The sequence below is a fragment of the Trachinotus anak genome, unplaced genomic scaffold (assembly GCF_046630095.1).
Source record: "Trachinotus anak isolate AG129_WGS33_773 ecotype Australia unplaced genomic scaffold, CSIRO_AGI_Tana_v1 ptg000012l, whole genome shotgun sequence".
Lineage (NCBI taxonomy): Eukaryota > Metazoa > Chordata > Actinopteri > Carangiformes > Carangidae > Trachinotus > Trachinotus anak.
The window spans coordinates 15,724,697-15,750,415 of record NW_027273863.1 but is presented as its reverse complement, the minus strand read 5'-3'; the positions used below and the strand labels follow the sequence as shown (position 1 = coordinate 15,750,415).

Sequence of the window (25,719 nt, the reverse complement as noted above, 5' to 3'; positions counted from 1 at the left end):
TGTAGGTGGTATTTTAAAATTCAGAAAACTAGGGCGCAGATTAATTCTTGACAGGCAGGAATTGACATCCATGCAGCAGAGCTCTTCACACCAGCTGCGTGTTGTTGCTGCTGCTTGAGTCATAATCAGTGCAGCTCGGAGACACAACAAGTCACATGAACACCCTCTTAATTCCCTATCTGGAACACTGGGCTTGCTTTGTTCAAACACTTGTACTGCAATTGAAGTGGCTTTGCCGCAGGTAGTGAGCAATGCCCATCATCATGCCTTTTATCCTGGTTACCCTCTCACAGGATGCTGCCTCGCTGTCAAATGACAGCACAGCAACACTTCAGCTCGACTGCTGCTTACCCCCAGAGGTGTGTGTATTTTTAAAGGCCACTGGATGAACTATTCATAAATAGAAACCAGCACAGTTCATCTTCTAATGCGCTGCTCTGTCTTAACCTGCCCCCCTCCCTTAAGCTACCCTCTGAGCATCATCGCCCACCATCTTACACCTCTGGGTTTTTCCCCGCTTCATTCACTTTTGTATCTACTCCCATGAGGTGCAGCACCGCACAACAGCTCAGGAATAGATCAAGTCCTGCTGTCTTACTCTGTCTTTCTAAATTTACAGCCGAGTCCCAGTACGCTCATACAGCAACACGCCGCTGACAGTGTCCATGCCCTTCGGTTTGACTGCAACCTGCTACACTGTGCGGCACGTCTGTTGACAAGTCTGACTCTCACTTGCTGGAGCCACACTTCAAACCTATCTCCACAGAAGATTCCCTGGAGGCAGTGTGCGAGTGAAAGCTTTGAGAAGACTCTGCACCACAAGCCCTTAACCAGAATTATCCTAATGATTCAGATCAGAGGAAATGGGCTCCTGACCGTAATTAAGGTTGATGTGATAACTAGGGATGTTAAAGCATTGGGAGACCCTGATCACTCCTTCAGTCTGCAGCAAACTAAAACAAGGAGAATATTTAAACTGAGCCACATTAAGACACGATGCCCTGCCAACATCATGAAGATTAACAAGAGGCAATAGCACTGCAGACAGATAAACAAACTTATTAAAAAAGATTGGGGAGATAGAAACAGTGGGAAGTCTGCTGCACAGAGTGGCAGTTTTGTTGGTTTAGAAATTGCAACAAAACATATTCATCAGCTGTCCGTTTTTCTCAACAAAAACAAGCAGACAGGAATGAAACAGCCTGATTTTCAACAACATCTATCAAAGTGTTTTGTCAAGTAAAACATTTGGTTGTTGACAAAAAAAGTGGCTGGATGAAAAATGCATGGAGGAACTGATGGCAACTCAGGCCACACAGCCTGTTTAATATTCAGGTGGCGTTTACTTCAGAGATGTACTGTAAATGGACGGTATGTCTGACCTCTCTCTCTGCCAGCCTTGCCCCCTTTACCTGTTTGTGCAAGGCACACAAACTATTCAAGCACAATATACTTGAAATAAGGTTTCTCTGCTGACTTGCATTACCTTTACCATTACCATTTCAATGGCCACCTATTCCCTGACCCAGTAAAACGTACAGAATAGATCTTTTACCTGGTCAGAGGTGCAGCTCTTAGATAGAAAGTGAGCAGGACTCAGACACTTTGCTATCACGAGACTAAGCTCAGTGCAATACAGAGATCACATGCAGTGATTTCAGCAGCCATTTAAAACCGAAGCAGCATGTCAAAAATGCTTAGCAACAACACTCCTCTCTTCTCCAAGGCAGGAGCATCTAAAACTTGCAGCAGAGTAAATGCCAGAGTGAATTCTTACAACTTGAAAGCTAGCAGTGATGAAAGAATTTCATGAGCTTTTACTTAAAGCTGCATTAAATAAATAGTTTCATATTAACAATGGATCAAATGGCCTGGTGTAATGTGAAAGCAGTTGCTCATGGTGACAAAGCCACAGAGAAATATCTCCAAACTCTGCAGATCCACGAAGCATTTTAGTGTCTTTAAGCTCGTTGTTGTCTGCTGTTTGTCTCTCATGGATGTGTAAATAGGAAAATGTTTGCTAACACGTTAGCTATAACTTTATACGGCAGTAATATGTCAAAGTTGTGTTTACAGCTTGTTATGCTGCCCCCAGGTGGCCAAAATTCATTCAGATTTAAGAACATAAAAAAACATCTTTCAAAGTTTAAATAAAATAAAAATACCAAAGTCACTGTGCTAAAGTTTTCTGTAAACTACTCATTATGCAGAATGGGCCCTTTCAAAGAGTATATTATTGTATGTGTTTTACTATTGGACGTTAATATAGTAGCCGGTAGAGGTGAAGCTAATTTGATCTATTTCCATACTGTTGGTACTTAAATCCATTAAAACGTATTTAATAAAATGAGATAATCTTTTGTATGTTAAACTTAATCTGCCAACTATAACTGTCACTTAAATGTAGTGGTTCAGAGTACATTATTTTCTTCTGGAATTAGGTGAGTAGAAGCACAAAGTAGTATAAAATGAAATATTTAAGTAAACGATCTCAAAATTGTTCTTAAGTACAGTGCTTGAGTAAATGTTCTTCTGGGAACTGGGCACTAGTGTCAGTCGCACTTATAAACTCTAAACATCGAATTAAAGAGAATATCTCTGGGTGCATTGGAAGTGACTCTGTCGCTCTCATCTGTTCACACTTTAATGCAGCGACCCTTCTCCCTCGCAGCAGCTCTCACTGCAGTGAAGCCATAACAGTGAATGTCTTAAGTGCAGCTGGCACCATAGCGTCAGTGATGGTTTAAACATCACCGATGATGCTGATGTTATTTGTTAACTTCATAATGGATATAACACATTTTTATTTATATATATATATATATATATTAATCCATTAGTCCTGAGGGATGGGTTTTTGTTATGAAAATGCGAACATGTACATGGTTAATGTACAGACATTTACCTTTTCACTCTTTACCTTGACATCCTGTATAGTTGTTGTGCAGCGACAGAAAGCCTCTTGAATTACTGATGTTTCTTTGGAAGTCATGTCCAGCAGTGAAATGTATGTCCGACTTGCATGACAGCTACCGACCTTTTGAAATATTTATCTCAAGCTCGCAAATTGTTGAATGTCCTATTTTGGTGCCAATTTTCTCTTGTTTGCCTCTGCCACTGCTACTGCTGACATTATTCTCAGTCCCCCGGCCTCAAGAGAGCTTGATTGAAGTGATGCCAGTTTCACCCTATACAGAATTTACACAAACTCAGTCCTCTGCTTTTTTCCCCCCTCCCTCTTTGCTCGAACTTTTTTAGCATCCAGAAATATCTGCGCGCACACACACACACACACACACACACACACACACACACACACACAAATAACCTCTCATTGAAATGATACATGGACGTCATGTTTGTTGCGTACATGCAGAGGAGCTTCTCTGTCTCACCAGAGGTCACACATTCCGAGCAGGACATGTCACCGCCACCTGTTGTGTGTGTTTTAATGAATGTCTTCCCTTTCAATAGCGGTACGAAGACGCTGTTAAAGGAAATGCCATCGCTAATTCCTAACATGCCTGTCACTTGGTTATTCATTATCGAATTCATTGCACATTCATTTACTCTTCTTTAATGTTTTCATTCCTCTTTCTGCTTGACAAGGTTTAAACTAGAATGCATATGTGACAGTCCAGGCTGGGATCACCACTTTCATTGTAGCTGTAACGATGAACTTTTCCCGCTCTGTGTTATTAATTTTGTCTTTGCCGATCACTCTTGTTTTGTGTAGTCATGATGAAATCTCTGGTCAATCTTTTTTTTTCTAGGTGCAACAACCGTACGCAGTGTGTGGTTGTCACTGGCTCTGATGTCTTTCCTGATCCATGCCCTGGCACCTACAAGTACTTAGAGGTCCAGTATGAGTGTGTTCCCTATAGTAAGTATCGCCATCCTAATCTCATACTGAACTCTTATTGTCTGTTTTTAAAGTGTCTATAGACTAGACAGATGTGCTATAACTACAGTCTCGCTGTGTATACATTTATTTTACAGATGTCACTTCAACTCGTGGGAGTGTTTGGAAGGAGACTGTAGCACTGTTAATGACAAATTATGTTGAAATATAAAGTGTTGCAGTCATTGAAAGGGTCATTTCACCCCAATTATGAAAGAACATATTTTCTCAGTTACCTCTTAGTTTTATTTCTCCAGGTTTAAAGCTATGTCTTTAAATTTCTGATATCTGCTTTTATTTTGGATCTGGTTTCCCGTTGGCAACATAACTGAATTTTTTAAGTTCAAAGGCTAACAAATCTCTTATTGGCCCTTATTTTACATGTTAATTAATGTTAATGCTGTAATGGCTTAAATTAAAGTCCTGTCTGTTATCTTGTTAATGTGCTCTCTACAAGCTGGTGTCTGTACTCAGCCCATGTTTGTGAGGGAAAAGAAACCTCACTGTTACTGCCAGTGTGTTTTTGTGATTCAACAAGACCAACTTTTAGACATATTATATCAATATTGCAATGTAATGATACATATTTATTTTAACATTTCATGTTTTTCTGGTTGTGGCTGCAGGTTGTGAACATTAATTGGGTAAACCACTGTATCGAGCTGAATGAGTTTTAGTTACACATAATTTTAGTCAATTACAAATTGTTGAAAACAAAGCCTAATTAGATTCTCTAATGGGTTTGAATTCAATAAGCAGATTCAATACTGGATTTGGATTTGATAAGACGCTATCACTGCACCCCATCCCTATCTAGCTGAGATTTGTGCCTCCACCCCATTACAGCAGAAGTAAGTGGGTTTTTGCTTGTGGTGCTAACAGCACTGAAAAATGACATTTTAAAAAAATCAACAGTGAAATCTCCTTTCAGAAACAGTGTTCCTGTTAGTCTAGATAATCCACAGACCTCACTGTGAGGAGTTTTCATTGGAACTACTTTCTGCTGGAGAAATACTCCCGATAAAAATATTTTTTTTTCACTGCTGTGAGCACGACAAACACAGTTCCTTTAAAATCTATTGTATTTGGGCGGTGGCAGAAATCTCAGAGGCAGACATTTCCAAACTTGGGCAAATAAAACTCAAACTATCTGCTTGACTAGATAAGACAATGGGTAACTGGGAAAACAAGCTTCCTGTAATTTGGGTGAACTGAAAAGAGTACATCACAGGTATCACATTAGCACAGCACATTCAGTAATAACCTGTGGAAACATATGACAGAGGATATAAGAGTAAAAAATTGTGAGACGATTTTGCATCTTTTCTCAGATGGATCAGCTCTAGTCTTGCTTTGAAAATGATTTAATTAAATGTACTGTAGAGTTGGTTAAAGACGGCACTATTTTAAAGTCTGTCTCTGGTATTGATTTGAGTTAATCTACCTCCAAAGGGTGTTTGAGAGCAGTTTATAAGAGCAGATTTAGACTTCATCCCTGCCTGTGAAAATACTTAGTATTTAAATTGATGAATGGTAAACATTTTCAGAAATATTCACCTATTTTTTTTCTTCTTTCAAACAGACCTCCCTTTCACCTCCTGTCCCGTCCCCCTCCCCAACTAACCTCTTTGCTCTCATTTTTTTTAACTTCCAATCTTTCACATATTGTCTCTAGCCTCTCCCACCTCCGCCCAGCATATGCAGCTTCACCAGAACTAAAGAAACCAACTCCATATTAGGCCGACTGTTGATCAGTCATCTAATGTGCTACAGCTCTCCTTGGCTCATTTAAGAGTTTGGTCTGTAACATTAGCACCGTGTCATGTTTTTCGTGTGTGGGCGAGCAAGTTTGGAATCGAGTTTTGATTTGTGTTTATAAAGTTTGAACAAATTCCACCCTCAGTCAGTACAAGCCAAAAATAACTCTAAGAATGTTATCCATCTAAGTACGACCAGGACTTTCTGATTTTTTTTTCCTCCTGCCACTTAGGCAAAGCATTTTTAGAGGGATTTATTCTGCTTTTACAGTGGCCAATGCATTATTTTGTTGGCAGTTAATGACCATAGGAATGAAAAGTTTAATGCGCTGGAAAGCATGGCACATAACTTGTCTCCAGTCATAACTTGTCTGTTTTTATACCCTAGGATGAGAGGCTGTTTCAATAACAAACACCCTTTTTTTTCTCTAGCTCCTCTGTTCCAAAACAGCCGTGCAGTTCATCTCATGGTCATATCCTCCAACTAATTCTTCTCTTTGTACCTGGTAGTTGTCTCATGATAACCTTTCTCTCCCTTTTGCACTCTTTTTTGCTTTCTTTTCCAATGCCTGAAATAGAAGTGGAGCAAAAAGGTAAATGAGTGGTCTGGTCCTTCCCTCCCCCTCCTTCGGCTCCTTGTTCTGTGGTGTTGAGTACAGCTCCCCTCACGTCTCTTCCCCCTTCTCCTGATTGCCTCTCCTGTCAAATGCTAAACCTATAGGAGGATTGTTTGCACCCATGGAGTTCAAATGAGTTTCAAAACAGAATTTCAAATGACATCCACGGCCATCGAATGTAGTTTTTTTTCTCACAACGTGAAAGAAAACACCAACTGTTCGGTGTTGATTTGTTCCAGGGACTCTCGCTTAGCACTTTCTTAGCCCTTGAAGAATGACTAGTTGTGTATATATATTCTTAGCTGGCTCAGTTTGTAGTTTGCTTGGCCCAACTTCTGCTGCACCCATAGCACGTGATGTGAAATAGCAGTGATGGCTGAGTGAGATTGGCACCGACTTGGAAGAAAAGAAAAAAGTTTGAAAGGAAAACAAGAATTTACTGTGTCCCATTTTATCCAGAACCAACTAATTTAAAACCGTCAAAATGGGAACTTTGCCATGGCCTCCCTCACCCATCAGTGGTTACTCTTGTCTTTTGCCACAGAAGTAGTGAAAATCCTTTACCACTCTTGTTCGATATATTCCCCAACCTCCACTTTCATTTTACCTCTGCTTTGCTGCCGCCACCACCATTGACAACCTGTTGCTCACTCTTATCACAAGATGTTAAGTCTGTTCCCTTATCATTTTGGTTTATGACCTCAGTCATGTGAGTATGCATGTGCAGTGTGTCCATATACCCAGTTGTTCATGTGGCATTTGACAACAGAGACAGACTGGTATTTAAATAAAAAAAAAAAAAAAAACATTGTGAATTCTACTTCTCCCATTTGCCATGTCTTTCATTTGCAGGATTTTTACCTTTTTTTGTTCACATTTTCTTTTGTTTTGTCCCTGTTAGGTTGTAGCAGCAGACCCTTGAGATGCAAGTTCTCTTAACCTCACATTTCTCATTCTGAATAATCACTATGACACATTCATTTATTTTCTCCCCCCCCCCCCCCACCCTCCCCTCTATTCATTAGCGGTAGTACAAAAGCACTAGTTAAAATACTCCTCCAAATTCACAGTCCCTGATCTTGCGTTGTACAGCAGCGAGAATGTTGCGTGTCAAGTGTGTTGAGTATCTTTTTTAAAATGTCTCATTGTATTTTGTTTCACTCTCTTCTCTATCACCAGTTTTCATTTGTCCCGGGACTCTGAAGGGTGTAGGAGCCGCTACCTTCCTGTATGAGGCAGAGCAGCAAGCGGGGTCGTGGTGCAAAGACCCTCTGCAGGCTGGCGACAAAGTCTTCTTCATGCCCTGGACGCCATACCGCACTGACACCCTCATTGAGTACGCCTCTCTGGAGGACTTCAAAAACGGTCGCCAGACGACCACCTACAAACTGCCCCACCGTGTCGACGGGACGGGCTTTGTAGCTTATGATGGTGCTATCTTCTTTAACAAGGAACGCACGCGCAACATTGTCAAGTTCGACCTGCGCACGCGCATCAAAAGCGGCGAGGCCATTGTCAATAACGCCAACTATCACGACACCTCACCTTACCGCTGGGGTGGCAAGACAGACATTGACCTGGCAGTAGATGAGAGGGGCTTATGGGTGATCTATGCCACCGAGCAGAACAATGGGCGCATCGTGGTGAGCCAGCTCAACCCGTACACTCTTCGCTTTGAGGCCACGTGGGAAACCGCGTATGACAAGCGCTCTGCCTCCAACGCCTTCATGGTGTGCGGCGTGCTGCACGTGGTGCGCTCCACCTACGAGGAGAACGAGAGCGAGGCCAGCAGGAGCCAAATCGATTACATCTACAACACCAAGCTGAGCCAGGGCGAGTACACTGACATCCTCTTCCCGAACCAGTACCAGTACATCACCGCTGTGGATTACAACCCCAGGGACAACCAGCTATACGTGTGGAATAACTTTTACATCCTGCGCTATGACCTGGACTTCGGGCCACCGGATCCCGCCGAAGGTGAGAGCTGCTCCGCTTTTGTTTGGTTCATTGTCTTTGTGTAATTCTTCCATTGTTTGGCCGCAGCGTAGGATGTCACAGATGGCTGCCTTTTAATTTTGGTTCCAATTCAGGTGTGATAAAGGAAAGAGGGTTGTGTTAGTCTTGGGGAAAGGGCTCATTTGCAAACAGAAATTACAGATTCACCTTGGAATGAGGGATAGCTCCCAGTGGCATCACGTCCCTGCAAAAATCTGCTTCTTTATTACCATGAGGCAAGCAGAGGCACTCACTCCAGCTGAAGCTTGGACCCTATCAAATTCTTTAATCGCAGACCTTATCCAAAGCCATTATGAACACTGCCCTCCTGAACTTCCTTGTAATGCTGGGAATACATTTGAGAAGTATTGTGCGCAGTATGACAGAGGTTATCCTCCTTAAGTGGGATTTTGAGTTGTGTTGCCATGGCTCCCCTAATCAAACTCACAGAAGCCATTTTTTAAAAATACATCGAGAGATAATGGCCACTCTATTGTGGCATGGTATTTTTAAAACCACCAGGCTGATGTGTGTATGAGTTATGTGCCACATGGTGAATCAGAGAAGAAGAATGGCTGGGAAGAGATCAATTACAGTGAAGAATCTTGTCAGACGGTCAGGGGGCTTAAATTAATCTGTGAAGTGCTGAGAGGCGACATACATGTCATCAGACGGGGACCTTACATCAGGCTGGTAATGGGTTTAATTACCTGACTGCAGCCACGGTATCCGGGCTAAGGCTCCTGTATGAAGTGGGGAAACAAGGAGCGTGACCCGACTCCACGTTATGTTACAGGCTGAGGTTGCCCCCGAGCACTGGTCCGGATTAGGTTATGATTTTTAACTTCTGGATATTCGGGAGGGGTTTCCAGGGGGAAATCTGATTCTTGACCTGAGCCGTTAAAGGGGGGGTTGGCGTTGATGTCTCAATGGAGGCTGTGTGCTCCTGAACTCTGGCCTCTTGTCAACATGTCTGTTTGTTTTCCTGCCGTTCCCTGGAATCTCCCCAGCATGATAACTCGACACCCAATGGGAGCTCCAAGTTTGTGTCTGTTCTGCTGAACAACCATAGCCTCAATTAAGAGTATGTTAGAGGAGATATGAAAAATACTCAAACTTTAATGAGTTCTCCATGCATGCAAACTGCCTGCTCAACTGTTCACGTCCCGATGTATGTAAATGTAATTAACAAGTGAATTATCATAATTACCCTCCTTGTCTCAAAAGATGCTCAAGGAGAGGAGGAAAGTGGCCATCTCAGAGCATTTTCAGTGGAGGGTTTAATGTGCTCTCTCAGCTACTATAATGGCTTGGTAAACATAAATGCCACATAGGCATGGTGTCCCCACTTGCTGCAGGAACAGTGCATTTAATCAAGGAACCCAACAGAATGTAGTTGTTGATTTTACTCATTCTTCTTTGCTATTGTTCTGCCACTGTTTTCTTATAGGGATCCAATCAGAAATAAGTCTTTGCAGCAGAACCTGTCACTGTGGATCACTTATTGTGTTTTATGAGAACATTTTGAAATGGTGTGAGTTCATGAAGGAGAGAGGAGGCATCTCAAGATGCCATGGCCAGCAGCTGCCTTTGTGAATGGCACTTGAAAATAATTGGTTCTTGTTTATTAGGTTTTTTCAGACCCACACCTTTAACTTCTTTACTGTGTAGCTATTAGGATTTATTGCTGCCTATGATATGGCGTTGAATTAAACAACCTATTCTGCAGGGTAATCTAATGGTGCTGAAATAATGTCTCTCTCTGAAACTGAGGGGCACTTGAGGCGTAAAGGAAATTAATTGTGCCCATTAAGATTCATCGACCACGGAGTGAAGTTACCTCTAACACCAAACCCAGTATATTTTTCTCTGTTGTAGGACCCGTGTAAAACAATGAACGTTGGTGTCCTTTTCTGTCAGAAGCATCAACCTTGGCTGTTGTGCTCGTCCTAGAGAGGTGCTGAGGTGCCAGCAGGATGAGGGGTTTATATTAAGGGAGTTTTAGAAAAGTGATCAAAGCAGAACATAATTGACCTTAGCAACTTGTCAGTATTTCCTTTTACCTTCTGTAGTGTTGGCACCACTGCAGGCTTACTAATTCCGGCCATGGTTGAAGTGATTAGCTAAGATCATTCTCCATATTGATCTTGCCACTTAGTGTTCCAAACAGTTCACACACATTTAAAGAAAATGTCTATGCTCCGCTAATGCATTGTGAACACAAAACAGCAATGATCAATACTTAGAGAGCCCACCTCCTCAGAGGTCTCTCTGAAAGAGGGGCATGCCAATAAAGAGCACACCTATGTGCTCACCGTTACAAAACTCAGAGAGACATTGGGAATGTATTCTCTGTGATGTGCAAAGACATTAACTGATTTCAGTCCAATGAATTCAAAAAACCAATCAGAAGAGTTGGTAATTGCCAAGAGCATTTCAAGCTAACAAGGAGAGAAAGGAGAAAATTAATTTGTCTTTGAGGTAGAATTGATCTGAGGCCATAAAGACAAGAGGCGTAAAATTAATGGCTTTGTCCAAGAGGCTTAGCCACTTGGAGTAATCTGTTAGGAGTGAGCACAAGTGGGCTTCGAACTGAACTTAAATGTCAAGAAGAAAATGCTACTTCATATCCTGCATGCCACACATATCTATCATCACCAAGTTGATGTTTTAGCCATTTTGTGGCTAAACCCAGCTGTGCACCTCGCTGCACTTTGGTTTGCTTTTATATCCCCGAACGACGCCTCCAGGTGAGCGTTCAAGATGGAGGACATTTATAGATGTATCATGCACTAAGCCTGTGTTCCACCCTCTGGAGCGTGATGTTCGGCAACAGAAATAGAGACTGAAGCAAAGGTGTCAAGAGGATTTGGAAGTGCTCTAATTGTTCTGCTTGCTGAATTATGACAGGAAGTTGTTTAAGTGGACGTTATAGGCGTATACGAAAGTCTATTTGCTCTGAATATATTTCTGTCTGCACATAAATCGTCCTGTCTCCATGCTTGTGCCTTTATTGTGAGCTGCTTTGCCACCTTCCTCTCCTCTCAGACTGTCTGGTTGTGACTGCTCTATGTCTGCTTCTCCACAGTATTATGTTTCAGGCCTCATAAATTACCCCACGCAGACACAGGATATGTCCGGCAGAGTTTTTTCTGTCTACTGATCTTTAAAGAACAAGTGTCAGTAAAGCAGTAAGCCTCGCGGACAGTTTCACAACGACAAGAGTTTTTGCATTTAGCAGGAATAACAATCAAATATTCCTCAGTGTTGGTTTATAAATTGATCATGAGTTGTCTTGTGCCACTTTACCTTCCGTGCCAAACCGTGTGCTCCTGTCTTGTAGGCTTGGATGAAGCTGAACAGCATGTACGCATATAAACAGCCTAATGTAAAATTCATGTCTTGTGGGATTTATTTCTCTGTCATTAATTACCAGCACCGGCTCTAGGTAAAGAGGCAAAAAGACCAACTGTAGCTCTTACTTCTTCTCCTCTGAGACAGTCTTGTTATTGAATCAAGCTGAAAAGTTCAACGTATAAAGACACATGAATATATAAAGACCCACATGCAGCATAGGTACACTGTCTTGGGTGTCATTAGTGTCACAACAAACCTATTACTTTGATTTAAGCAAAGGTCTGAGACTCTTTGTTTAATTAGCACAAAATCCAAAGCATAAAAAAAAGACAGGCGACTCTGGAAGCTGAGCTAGCAGTGGTGGAGGAAATATCCAGATCCTTTAATCAATGAAAGGCATTTATAACACAGTGTGAAATTACTCTGTTATGAATAAAAGACCTGCACTCAAACTTTAAAAAAAAAGTATAAAACTATTATCAGTAAAATGTATGTAAAGTACCACCAAAAGTATAAGTTCTGTGTTTCAATACAAAACATATTACTGTTTAATTATCACCCATGCATGAGCATGTAAGCAGATTTTAATTTCTTCATATGATGATGTATTTTACACTGCAAAGTATCTCCATCTTGCTAATTAATTAGTTCCTGAGCCTCAAAATACTATTTGGCCTAAAATGAGTAGAAATATCTGCCAGTCTTGTTTATTTCAACATGTTACCATTAGAGTTTAATTTTGCTTTAAAAGCTTAACAGAAGTCAATAGGGCTGTAATGAATGATTGCTGATTATTTTTCTTAACAGAAAATAAATCAACAACTATTTTGTTGATCAAGTCACTTGGAGAGTAAGAAGTCAGAAAATAGTGACAAATGCCCTTTATAACTATGTTTTGTCCAGCCAAAAATACTCAGTTTACTATTACACATACATTTTAGAAGCTGGAGCCAGCTAATGGTTAGCATTTTTGCCTGATAAAAGACTAAAATGATTAACTGATTATCAATCAATAATTTTGATGCAACAATTCGATCGATCGACTAATTATTGCAGCTCTGAAAATAAATAGGAAAACCTTGAAAAAAGGCACAATCATGGCTCTAGAATCAAAACAAATGTCAAAATTCATGAAACCATCGGACTGCAACAGGTTGGAGTTATGTCACTATAATCGTGGATTATTATTTAACTTGCTTTAAGAAAAGAAGACATTTAGTCAATATTAGACGAGGCTCACTTGGAAAGACGGAGACTTTCACAGTGCGTGCAGTATGTGTAGCATTAAAGTAACTCCAGCTGTCAGATAAATGGAGTGTGGCAAGTAAAGTACGAGTACCTCAAAACTGTATGGTAGTTGAGTAAATGTACTCAGTTAGTTTACACCACTGGCTAATGATCACCAGCAAGCTAATCTGCTAGTATGTTAACTGTTGCCCAACTGTTACAATGTTATCTCACAAACTGCACTTGGCAGTTTATGAGTTTTTATTTACGCAAATGCTACAATGGGCGTTTTTCAGTAGGATTTGATTATTGTTTTCTAGTAATCGTTGTAACTGTTGGCACATTTTGCGGAAGGGTAAGCTGGGTTAGCCTAGCTACAAGTCAGTTTCTCTCATTCGACAGTTTTTATAGGGGCTCATCTGTGTTGCTACTTATCTGTGTCCTTTGTTCACGTGACCTTCATAACCAACCTTAAAACTTAAACTGACAAGCTTCATAGGTATATTTTAGACGGAGCCAGATCAGCTGTTTCCAGTCTTTATGCTAGGTGAAGCTAACCATCTTATTTTGAATGCACCATACTAAATATATTTCTGTATTTATGTTCTCCTCTTGTTCATTCATGGAGTCATTTGCTTGTCATTTCATATGATTTAGAGATGGATCCCTGCTAATGTAGGGGTGATTTTTTTTTTTTAAAACTAAGCTCTGCCTGTTTGATATTTCCTTTCAACTATATGGGTCTATTTGTTATTGCTTAGGAGGATAAGCCTTGTAAGTGATTCATCTTCAAAATTTAAACCAATTAAAATTGCTTATATTTGGCTACGAGCTGTCATTACGCCTCTCTAATAGTAGGTATAAGAAGGCTTATGATCCATTTATCCAGACATTAGTATAGACAGGTAGTTTTTATTGCTGACTGCATGACTGTTTTTTGATGCTCTTTTAGTGCAGTGGTAAAAAGTATAAGAGCAAGGACAAACAGAATATCTGGGCCTGTGATCATTTGATTATGGTTTAATATTTTTTGTCATCTTCCTCACAGATACATAAATGACTCTGGGGGGTTATAAAGTGGTAAAACTAATTCTGCTTCATCTTCATGTCTTGATTGATGATCTTGCATAATGGGTTTCCTTCCCTTTAGCTCTGTTTTAATTCACGTGCTCTGTTTAGACACTTGTGACAGTCATTTTTCAAGTGTTCAATCTCAAACTCTTCCATTATTTACAAGAGGTATTATTCAGCATATGGCAACAGTATGCCTTTGGTGTCAGATTGCCCATAAAGAGTGACTTCACCGCCTCTTGAGAGAAATGGTAGCTAATTGGTGCAGCCCTCTCTTGGATGAGTGCTATCAGAGGACACAGGGCTCTTACTGGAGGGGAATTTTCTCTTCTCAATCAAAAGAAAATTGTAGCGCATGGTACAGACACATCAAAATAAGCCCACAGATGCATCAACATCTGACAAGCACATTACTTAATGTAGTATTGAATAGATATGTTTTATATTTGATGTCCTTGATGTTGTTCACAATCACACTCTGATGTGGAACCCAAGACGCGCTAACTATAAACACGCATAAAGATTGAATCTGGTCTTTGATTAAAAAAATCACTCAGTCGACGTCTGAGTGCTCCTGCTAATTAAAGCGATATGATTTCATGATTCTGCCTGAAAGAGTGAACATGTGAGACAATGACCAAGTGTCTCATAGCATGAAATAACTTTGTGCTCCTTTTTTAAACTAGTATAGAATATGTTGTGATCAATGGAGTAAGAGCTGCAACTATTGATTATTATTAATTACACAAATCAGTTAGTCTATGATATGTGACATCAGCTTTTCCTACTAAGACCCACCTACTTCAAACCAGTGAAAAAAGAACAGAGACAAAAATAAATACAGAATTCTCTCATCTGAAATAATCAAAACTTCTAATTTTGGCAGAAAATTGTGTTTTCATGTAGGAAACCATCCTTCATATTAAAAGTCTAATTAAGAAAATAACTTTCAACAAGGCCTTTAAAGTAATTTTTAAACATTAATGCCCTGAAGTCAGTGGCTTCAGCTTTCATTCTGGTAAATTAAATTAAACTTTAGGTTTTAAACTGTTGGTCAAAATATTACAATTTAAAGAGACGTGATGATTGGTGGTTGACATTTTAAAGGCTTAACACTTAATCACGAAAATAATTGTCAGATTAAATTGCAATGAAAGTAGTCATTAGTTGTGCCCTAACAGGTAGATGTGGATACAAATTGTTTCTCTTCACTTTGCTAACTGTATTTTTGCAGCATATTTAAATAGACTGAATCACTAACTACAGAATCTGCTATTAAGATCAATTTTGATTTGCCAAGATGAAGAAAGAAACATTAAAAAACAAAAGTCAAAACTGAACAAAATATTTCTCAATACTGTGTCATCATTTTTGCTGCGATGGGCCGTGGGCTCTTGAGCTGGATTAATATGGTCTCAGGAGCAGGTTAATCAAGTGATGCAAGCATATTAGTGTTTATGTCAGCCCATGGAAAAGCAGAAGTTTGCTCAGGTATGGAGAGGTTTAATATTCTTAAACCCAATTACACTTGCCTTTGTATTGCATTATATGTGTATATTAAATCAAATGAGTCAGCCTATGAATCATCTCTCTTTTCCTGAGTCAATGAAAAATATTCTGCTACAATGCATAATATATTTGAAATAGTCATTTATTGTAGAAGTGTTATACTATTATGTTATAGCCTGTTCAGAGTTTTGTTTTTTTTTTTAAATCAAATTTACCGCTGATTTACTAAGAATGAGTGTAAGGCTTTTGAAATCATCTCAGGTCCTTTTCTTGGGTGGTCATTGGCATTTTTTGTATTGATTTATTAATTATTTTTATTACACTTACCTTTTTTCCAGGGAGTAATTCTTAACACCTTTATAGCTGTGGGTGCTAACTGAAGACTCCTCTATCATCTGCTCATGTTAACTGCACATGCACTTTTAGCTATGCTGTTCAGGCAAACCTGTGAATGTGTGGGTGACAGACACACAATGACTGAATGAGTGTAAGGTAATTAGTCAGGGCTCCTTGCCAGGGGAAAAGGTCATTGAGTAAAATGTCACAATTCAGCCACAGTGTAGGGTGATTTAGGGGTTTAGGTTTTATTTTAATAGTGAGCATCACAGAAACCCAGTTCCCTCTCTGCTGTGGCCTCCTGACCACATCACCAGATATCAGCTTTGTAATAAACTCAGATATTTCACTGGAATGAAAAAGCAAAGATTCCCCCGACTGGCTGATTAGTGTGAAATGTGAAATGTAGGCTTTGTCACCATTCTCCCCCAGGAAATGGAGATATGTGTCTGATGATGGAGTGTCAGATAGCATGATATTGCATTTTCCCAGAAGCACCCAGGGAACCTGAAGACAACACTGTAGTGCCTTTCACAAGGGCAGACCTCATTGTGGGAAGCTGCTTTTATCTCCAAATACAATCAGGTGGTTGTGGGTAAAAATGTATGATCATTCATGCGGGAGACAAGTAGCCTAGTATATCCATGTAGACACGCACACACATACACACAAACATTCACCATTTTTTATTCATATTGGCTATTCATACCATATGAAATGTATAGATTTCCTATTCTGCTCTCATTTCCTAGTTATCTCCAGGCTCTCTGCAGCAGATATCCATTTGTGCACATGGTGATTTTGAGCAGGAACACACCTGAGTAATGGAGCAAACACATGTGCACATGCACGTCTGCATGTGTGCATTCATACATAGATTTACTTTGCAGCGTAGGCGTGGATTGAATGCAGTGGAATCACATTATTGCTGATGTATGGTTTTTGTTTGGAGCAATGCAGTTCTCCTTCCTCACGCCGGCTTTATCAAAGTGAGAGAGATGAACTAGGCAGAAAAAAAGTAAAAATGCTTTGTCTCCATTGTTGACATTTAATCAGCTCAAGAAATCACTGCTATGTCAAAAGATGCCCTGCCACCACAGCTTTTCTTATTTATGGGCTTAAGGTAACTAAAAATAGCAAGAGAGATAGTGTCACATTGGCAGGGTTGCCTTGATTTTGTTTGGAGAAGGAGCAGAAAAGAGGTGGAATTATGAGTGAAAGCAGTATGAAGCTTTTATTTCCAGGAATTATGGGCAGCAATAATTCTAGCAACAAGTAACAAGCCACAGGACTCAAAGCAGTTGCAGTCTCCCCACAGCTAAAAACGACGGGAGTTCATGGCAAGGACATTTATGACTCGAGGTCTAACAGCTTCATTCATCTCTTACTCTAGTGCCACCCACTGAAGATTTCTCCGTCTCGTCATCCATACCAAAGACCACTACCGTCGTGACCACCACCGCTGTGTCCACTGTGAAGGGGCATGGTGACACTACTGTGGCAGGAGCAGATCCAAGAGATGGGAGAGATCCGTTTGAGGACAATCGTGGCTCAGGTACAGCTGAGCCCACCGTCCCTGAATTGCCCCCAACACCCAGACGCTTCTGTGAGGCGACCAGGAGGAGAGCCATCGACTGGCCCCAGACCCACACTGGAACCACTGTGGAGAGACCCTGTCCCAAAGGGACCAGAGGTAGGCTACCATCTGATGTGCATATGTACGAGACATAGTGATGAGATGTTACAACTTTATTTAACCCATTTTTTTCCTTTAAATTTACACAGTGTACTAAATATTTCCAGATTTTTTTAAAAACCTGTTTACACCCACTACACACCTACAAGCACTATACAGAACATTCATGTGCTGCTCATCCTAGGTGGAAGAATTATTCACATTTACAAGTATACATACCAACGTTGTAAAAAAAACTCCATTACAAGTAAAAGAATAGAAGTATTATCAACAAAATAAAGTACCAAAAGTAAAAGCACTCATGCAGAATGGCCCCTGTTATTGGTATCTAACCTTATTATTGGATCATTATTAAATAAGCACATTGCTGGCATTGATGCATTAAGAGTTATGTTGGAGCTGATTTAGGTTAACTTAGTTCTCTCGCTGTTTTATATAGTGTCCTGTAGCCTAATCTATAATACTATATCATATTTCATAAACTAATTGTTTGTTTTGTGTTTTGTGTCTTGTAGACTTTCATTGTGCTCAACAGTGCCGTGTCATAGAAATAGTACAGTTATAATTCACAGGAGCATATACAACTAAAATCTTAAGTATTAAAGGAATGATTTGACATTTTTGGAAATACACTCATTCACTTTTTTGCCAAAATTGAGATGAGAAGATTGATTGCCTTGACCTTGCACAGAGACTGGAAAGAGTGGGAAATGGCTAGCTATCTTAAAAATCTGATGATCGACCATCATCTTTGAAACTTGCTAATTAACATGAATCTTGTTGTACAAAGTAAGACATTTTTTTACGAGGATTTGTGTGCTGCAACTATTTCTAACAGCAAGGTCATTTTTTGAATCTAGCTTTATTTTATTGCATTGAAGTCGCATGAAAGTTTTATCGATCTTTTCATCGAGCTCTGAGCAAGACAGCAGATACATATTTTTCCCCAAAGTGTTCAACAATTATTTTAAAGGATAAATTACAACAACATAATTTTGGAGTAAATAACTTCCTTTGCATGGCCCACAAGGAGTAGGTAAAGGAATTAAATAAAACTACAATATGTTGCAATCAATCCAACAGCACCATAAACTACAGCCACAAAAATTGCCATAGAGTGGAAGACACATTTCTCTGATAGAGAATAATACCTGGGCATTTTAGGTTTCCAAAAGTACTGTTATGTTGCAAGGATAGTATTGAATTTTAAAAGTGTTTCTGTCATTTTCTATCTTGTCCAGGTCTAGCTATTTTACCCATCTTGAATAGTCTCTACTATCCTCTGTGGCATAGCATTTTTTCTTTTTCAATTAACAATCAAGTTTATCAAACTAAAACTCAAAATCACACCTTCAGCATACCAATGATCAGGAGTTTCAAAGATCATGGAACTAGCTACATTTTTTATTTGTGCTCATTTAGGTGTGAGTGTGCTGTTTCCACCTTTGCTTTTATATTCTGAGTCTGTGACATTTGAGCTACGGGGCATGTCAAATTTAAAAAACAGAATTTAGCGTGATTATAGCCCTTCACACTTTTTTGTAATATAATAGCATAACGCACATTGCACCTGTTTTGGTGTAATATTGAAACCCATTTCTTCCAACAATGAGATTGCACGGGGAGGAAAAATGCTGCCACCCATTTCTCCCTAACAGAGCAGGTGAGAAACTAATGAAAATGATGGACAGTATTTAGGAAGCTTTCAAGTAGAGGACACAAAATCCAACGTCTACTAATAATTAAATCCAGACAGCACGTTCGCACTTACGTCTCGCAGTAGAAATCCTCTCTGGAGGCATAGGAAGTCAACAGTAAGGGAAACATTGTGCTGATGGTCGTTATGGCAGCTCAGTTGACAATGATACTCACACAGGAATCTCTCACAAGTTACCTTAACACCCCATCACAGAGACTGACAGAACTGTCACAATACAAAGCAGGGCTACTGGAGGATGAAAGCAAGGAAGAGACAATGTTTTGACAATGTCAGGGTAAAAAAAGTAAAGAGTTTAGTAATACATATCAATCCAAACATATTACACATGCGTTATTATTCATTAGGAACAATCTTGTATTTATTCAGACATGATTAATATGGGGGAATAGAAAATGTTTACAATTCTGAAATGTTTACTGGCAAGAACAAATCAGAGTCTATTGTTTTCTTTTCCTGTCAGCTATGTAGAAAGCTGATAGTCTTTTAGTATCCCTCCTACATTTGTCTGTTTGTGCAGAATGTACAAAGCTCCCAGGCTTTCAAATTGTTTGGAAATGGTTGTTCCTGCTGAACAGAGAGTCTGTATGAATGAAGGATCAGCAGGAGAAACTTTATCTGAGCATGGCTTTGGCTTCCCTCCAACTGTTGTGTTTATTCTGTGCTACTGCAGGCATCGCCTCCTTCCTCTGCACTGTGGCGGGGACCTGGTGCTCCAAAGGGCCAGACCTCAGCAACTGCACTTCCCACTGGGTAACTCAAGTGGCACAGAAGGTAAATCTGGAATGTGTCAATTACACAGAATATAGCAGCAAACAAGCATGTTATACTCCAGAAATACAGCATGGAGTTGCAACTTTTGACCCGTTTGTTTGCTTGGTGTATTTTTATTATTTCTGCAGAGAACTGGTCAGCGGTACATATGCTGAAAATAGTTTTTCAAGCGTAGCAATGCAGTGCGGTAGCTGAAAGAAACGAGCTAAAACGTCAGGAATAAATGCCAAGAACTGTAGTCAGTTGCTGAGATTCAAAGAGCCAGTGCTTCTTTCTTCTCTGACTTTTCCTCTTTGATGTTCAACAGTCATGCAGGTAGAAATCTAATGTAGATGCTCAGATAAGAGTCTCAGTAGCCTGCACAGACCACAGTGTTGTGCAAACACACAACATATTGCATTCTAAGGAAAAGATGCTTTTTTTTTTCTCCTTGACTGGAAAAACACCAACTGAATTGCAGCAGGTTCATGCAGGGTTCCTGGCATTTAGAGAAATGTAGAAATGACTAACAAGAGTCCACCTCTATACAACACTGTAAAATTCAAGCAAGTGTTAAATATATATTCTGTGTTAGGAAAGTGACAAAATGTAGTATATAAAAGTCAGTGTGCACATCAAATCAGCTTGATGCTTTTCCAAGAGCCAAAGTACAATTGACACTTCTGTAGTTCTTCTGGTCAAGTGGTGGATATTGTATCTGTAAGAAATTTACTTTGAAATACACCTTGGAGGCCAAATGGTATTAACATTTACTTCCCACTCATAATTATGGTATGTATGATGAGTGCTGGGTCACCTTTCCCTTGGTGAGGTTCAGTTGACAGTAGCACTCTGAAGTCGCGCTGCGACTGATGTCTATGCATGTGCTGCTTCATTTCCTCTAAGTACTAAATGGAAATGGACATGGATTTTGATACTAACTGCAAAAGCATCATACCATGAAGACTGGTATATTGTATATGCTGTATAAAATTAGTAGGTGGTATGAAATCGGGTCATAGCTCAGTGTAAAGCAGGTTGGGGGAGGGTTGGTGCAGCCAAAAAATTAGAGCATTTTATCACAAAATAAATGCTGGATTTCACTGGATCACAGATGACAGTACAAACACTGACAGCCTATCATTATTGCGAGTTCTCGTGTTTTTTGTCTTTTCTTTTCTTAAGCCTCTGTGTCACAGCTAACTATTATGTTCCCTGCTAAACATGCAATCCATGTGCTTACATTAATTCAGCATACAATTACTTTTTCCTTCTGAACAAGCTGTGTTGCAGTGGATTATGACTGAAGCGTATGTGGGATACATTACTTCAGCTTCACATTGCAGAACCATCATCTCGGGCCCGCTTCACTGATGCTTCCTTGTTGCTGTTTTTAGATTCGAAGTGGCGAAAATGCAGCTAATTTAGCCAATGAGCTGGCACGCCACACACAGGGCCCAGTGTTTGCCGGAGACGTCAGCTCCTCGGTGCGCCTGATGGAGCAGCTCGTGGACATTCTGGATGCTCAGCTGCAGGAGCTCAGGCCCAGCGAGAAGGACTCAGCTGGACGCAGCTTCAACAAGGTACTGTGAAATTCCTGTCTGGCCTATTGTAACCTCTCATTAAACTTTGTCCCCCTTTTGGCCTAGCTCGGTGTCAGCATGACTCAGGACATTCATTAGCAGGACACCTACCGATACACACAAACACAAACTTGCGGCTGCACTCGCTCACATGCACACACACACACACACACACACACACACACATGTATGGACACACACAGTCTCAGGTGAGGGGGCTAGGGAGGGAGTTCTGGCCCTGAGGGGAAGCTCATTCCTCTACAGCTCCCCGGTAATTACTGGCATTGGGAACGCAGGCTCACCTGGCAGTTCCACCTTAAAGGAGCTAATGGCCATGAGCCCCCCCCTCCCCACCAACGCGAAGAACAACTCTTCATCACTGACAAGTGTGGAACTGCTCTCTCCTGGAGCTCCTGCAAGTGCTCGGAGAGAAAAGAGTAGGCCCAAAACATACCCTACATCTCTCAGCTGCTGGCAGTCCCATGGAGAGATGAGTGACAGTTTGAAAAATAACGTTGTTATTCAGACTTTCTAGACGACAGTTTCTCTGTAAACAAGGTGATTTGCACTAAAATGACGGCTGTCGTTGGTGCCCTTCTGTACCTTATGTTCTTATCTTCAAATGCTATTATGCATTTAAAGACAACAGCTAGCAGCTTTCTCAGTGGAACGTCAATTGTGTTTGCAGTGTTTTTTGTGTACATCGCAAAAACAGCAACAAAAGCAACACCATGTGATTGGCTGATGACAATAAACAGTGATGGACGTTGAAGGATCACACCAGTAGTTTTGCATGTTTTATCCCTTTCACTAAAAATCACATACAATTAACCGCACAGCTAACAACTCTGCAAACCGTGCTGCTGCATTTCTGATTGTTTGATTAATTGTTTGTACTGTTCCAGGAAACCACTGGTTTCCATTCATCTCTGTGCAGTATGAAAATCTATTAGCATTCTCTTGTGATAGACGTGTGCAGTCTGTCACAGTGAACATCGAGTCTGCATTAATCTTTGTCAGTTTCATTACTGCTCCTTGGTAATGCAGTCTCATTGCAGTTTGACTCGAAAAGCCTGCACTGCTTTACTCCTCAGCCTGTGCAGGAGATCAGACGCTGCATTTACATACACTCTAATCACCTGGTTACTGTAAAATCCACATATGCTGTTCATGCAGAAGATACTCACAGTTCTCCCCTTCCTCCAACCGTATTTTGGAGCCATGGTTCAGACAGAGCACAGTTTTTCCGTAAAGCACAAATGTGTCTGACTTTTAGAAATGGCCAGCTGGTCAGCTATGGAAACTTGACTCATTTATCGCTAACACTGAAAAATCTCTGCAGTAATGTAGTGGTGCACTCCAGGATCTTGTGATCCTGTTTGGTGTGGTTATAGGAGTGCTGGGTCAGAGGTGAACCAGTTCACCCATCTGTAGTTTTTGTCATGCAAATGACTGATTAGAAACCTGGTCACAAGTACACATGGCCAAGAAATCTGTGTTTTTCAAATCACCTGCTCTGATTATGGAAACCGGCTTCCTTTTAAGAAATCAGGTTACTGCAGAAAGCCGACTGTAACCTTACGTACATGTTAACACAGTGGCAGTTTATACAGCTGTAACAACACAGGTTTAATGAGTCTGCCAATTGATTTTCACATTATATGGAAATAAATGAAAGCCAATGGGTGCCACGGCATTCATGTGAAAATGAACAGCAAAAAAGTAAAGTATACATGAGCTATAAACACTGCTATGGTCCTTAACGTTTCATGCAGCCATTTCCAACAAAATCCCCATTTCCAAGTAAATCAAGGTGTCCATGGTGGCAATACTGACTCGGTTGAAGAAACGTTTTTGTTTCCCATGTGTGTTTTCTATTTATAATGATGAGGTTGTAATCCGGATACAAAGAACATTTTATCTGTTTGCTTTCTTATGCAGCGAGAGAGCTGCGGTATGCGATTTTCTCTGGTTTGACTCAATTAGGAGGAGAAGGCTACTTATTTAATACCAAGAGACCAACAAGGGGGATTTAAAAAAAAGAGCCAGTGCTATATTAATCTCCATGCCATGAAATACAAATGACCTCATCCCACATTGTTTATCTTTTCAACATATTTTAAAGCATCACTAATGGGGGCCATCAGAATCTCGTCTAGATTTTTTCCCTCCACACTGCTGTGCATTTCTCATCTCTTCCCCTCACTATAATGCGATCCATATTCATATTTAGAATTCCAACACCGTTCCCCTGAAAAGCATTTCGTGCTGGCGCAAGGTTGTAGTTCATAGACCTGTGTCTTTTCTTCCTTTCATTAGTTCTGTAATGAATGGTAAGTGGTATTATTTAATGCTTCCTGTTTTCTTGCCACCTCTTTCTTAAACCTATCTCTTTTGCTTTATCCTCTTGTTGAATGGAAAAGCTTCAAAAAAGAGAGAAGACATGCAGGGCATACATGAAGGTATAACTACCAGGCTTTCCATGTTGCTTTTATGCCCTGATCCCTAACGTCTAACCAGCAGCATGCAGCACTGTCATTCCCAATGTCCTTGATTGTCTTGTTACAGTATGTGCCTGGTGAGCCTGCTTGTACAAGATATGGCTGCTTCCTCATCTGACTCGGCTGTCTGTTCTCCTGTCATTCTGTCCATCTGAGGATGCCACCGTCAATATCACTCCGTCTTTGTCCTGTTTTCCCTGCTCTGTGTGCTATCACTTGTACATCTTTCTTTCATTTTTCTCTCCCCTCCTTTTCTTCCTCCCCCATTCTTTCTCTCCCTCCGTCTCTCTTGTCAGCTCTTTATGCGTTGTGTGAATAATTGCCTTCCCACGGTCGTAATTGCACCTCCCTGTCAACCAGAAGTGTGATCAAAGTGGCAGTGTGCTCAATTTTCACTTGCTTACATTGTACAATTTCTAGTCTCCCTTGTCCCCTTAGTGAAAAAGAAATCTTATTGCAGTTGTGTTTTATCTTTGGGATTAATTTCTGAGCCCATTAATATGTTTGTGTTCCATTCTGATTTTTTCAGTCTCTTCCCCAGACAGTTTGCTTTTCCTCGGGTAGGTTGTGCTGAAAGACAAGGACATGCTGTAAACACTCTGGAGGTGATGCCTTGCATGGCATAATACAAATGATCAGATTTTGTATTTCTCAGTGGCTCATGTGGACTCTCTATAACTCTGGGTTGTTTTTACTTGAGGCCTTATTTTACTGTGATGAAAGGGCAATGCATTTCCCTCAGTTGATTTAGAAACGTCTTTTTAGCTGTGCTAGTGGCACAGCAATATGAAGCAATGTCAGTTTGTTGGCCGGTTGGCCTACCACTCGGAGTCAGACTGAAATAACTCAACAATCATTGGATGGATTGCCTTGAAATTCGGTCCAGACATCTATGGTTCCCAGACGATGATTCCTAATGACTTCAGTGATCTGACTTTTCCTCAAGACCAAGCCTGATCCCCCCCATTGTCCCTCAAATTGACACTACTAAAAGTATGCCGAATTATTAGAGGTTCTTGCTATTACTGGATTACTTTGACTCTTTTCTATGATTTCCAAGTGGATTTTCATCTGTAGCGACCAGATGTAATGATATCCTCAGAAAGAGTAAGTGAATCTAAAAATATTTTATATCGCGTCTCAGTGTTAAGATTTGCCTGAGGTATACCCCAGAGAAGAAGTACAAATTTTGATGAAAATCGTAGCAATCAGGCGCTAAAAATCTGAAAATACCAGAACTGCCTCCATGAGCTGTTTGTCACACCCTCTGCCGCAGCTCCAGATACTGACCGTGATGGCGACTCGAGTATTGGATGAATTTTAATTTGTCCAGTACTTTGGGTCATGACTAAATACCTGCAAAATGACCAACATTCTTATCACCTTCTTCTGCTACTTTGTGTTTAATGCTAATTGGCGAATGTTAGCATGCTAACATGCTAAACTAAAATGATAAGCCTGTTAGCGTTTGGGGCGTGTTAGCATGCTGGCATTAGCGTTTAGCCCAAAGCACAGTTTGCCCCATACATTTCTCTAGATATAGCGAGCCACAGGGGCTCCCCTGGCAGCACCCCTGTGATTTGTAAAGTGACCTCCACCCAGGCGAGAATTAAAGAGGAGTCAATGAGAACACAGATTCTCTCTGTGTTAGACAAATTAGAGACAGCCAGCACCCCCAACCCCTTTTGGATTTCAT

General features: G+C 40.5%; 1 protein-coding gene across 8 annotated transcripts in view; it reads left to right on the top strand.

Annotated features, from left to right (window-relative positions):
* The window catches only part of LOC139628951 (adhesion G protein-coupled receptor L2-like), an 83,489-nt gene that overhangs the window by 34,938 nt on the left and 22,832 nt on the right, over positions 1–25,719 (top strand). For 6 of the 8 annotated variants that reach the window (XM_071491180.1, XM_071491178.1, XM_071491186.1 and 3 more), the window contains exons 4-9: positions 3,774–3,883; positions 7,455–8,255; positions 17,167–17,466; positions 19,860–19,960; positions 21,337–21,522; positions 23,946–23,984. In XM_071491180.1, the coding sequence (XP_071347281.1) occupies positions 3,774–3,883; positions 7,455–8,255; positions 17,167–17,466; positions 19,860–19,960; positions 21,337–21,522; positions 23,946–23,984 (1,537 nt within the window). The remainder of the gene's footprint in view (positions 1–3,773; positions 3,884–7,454; positions 8,256–17,166; positions 17,467–19,859; positions 19,961–21,336; positions 21,523–23,945; positions 23,985–25,719) is intronic. The other 2 variants (XM_071491179.1, XM_071491181.1) reach the window with 1 other exon arrangement.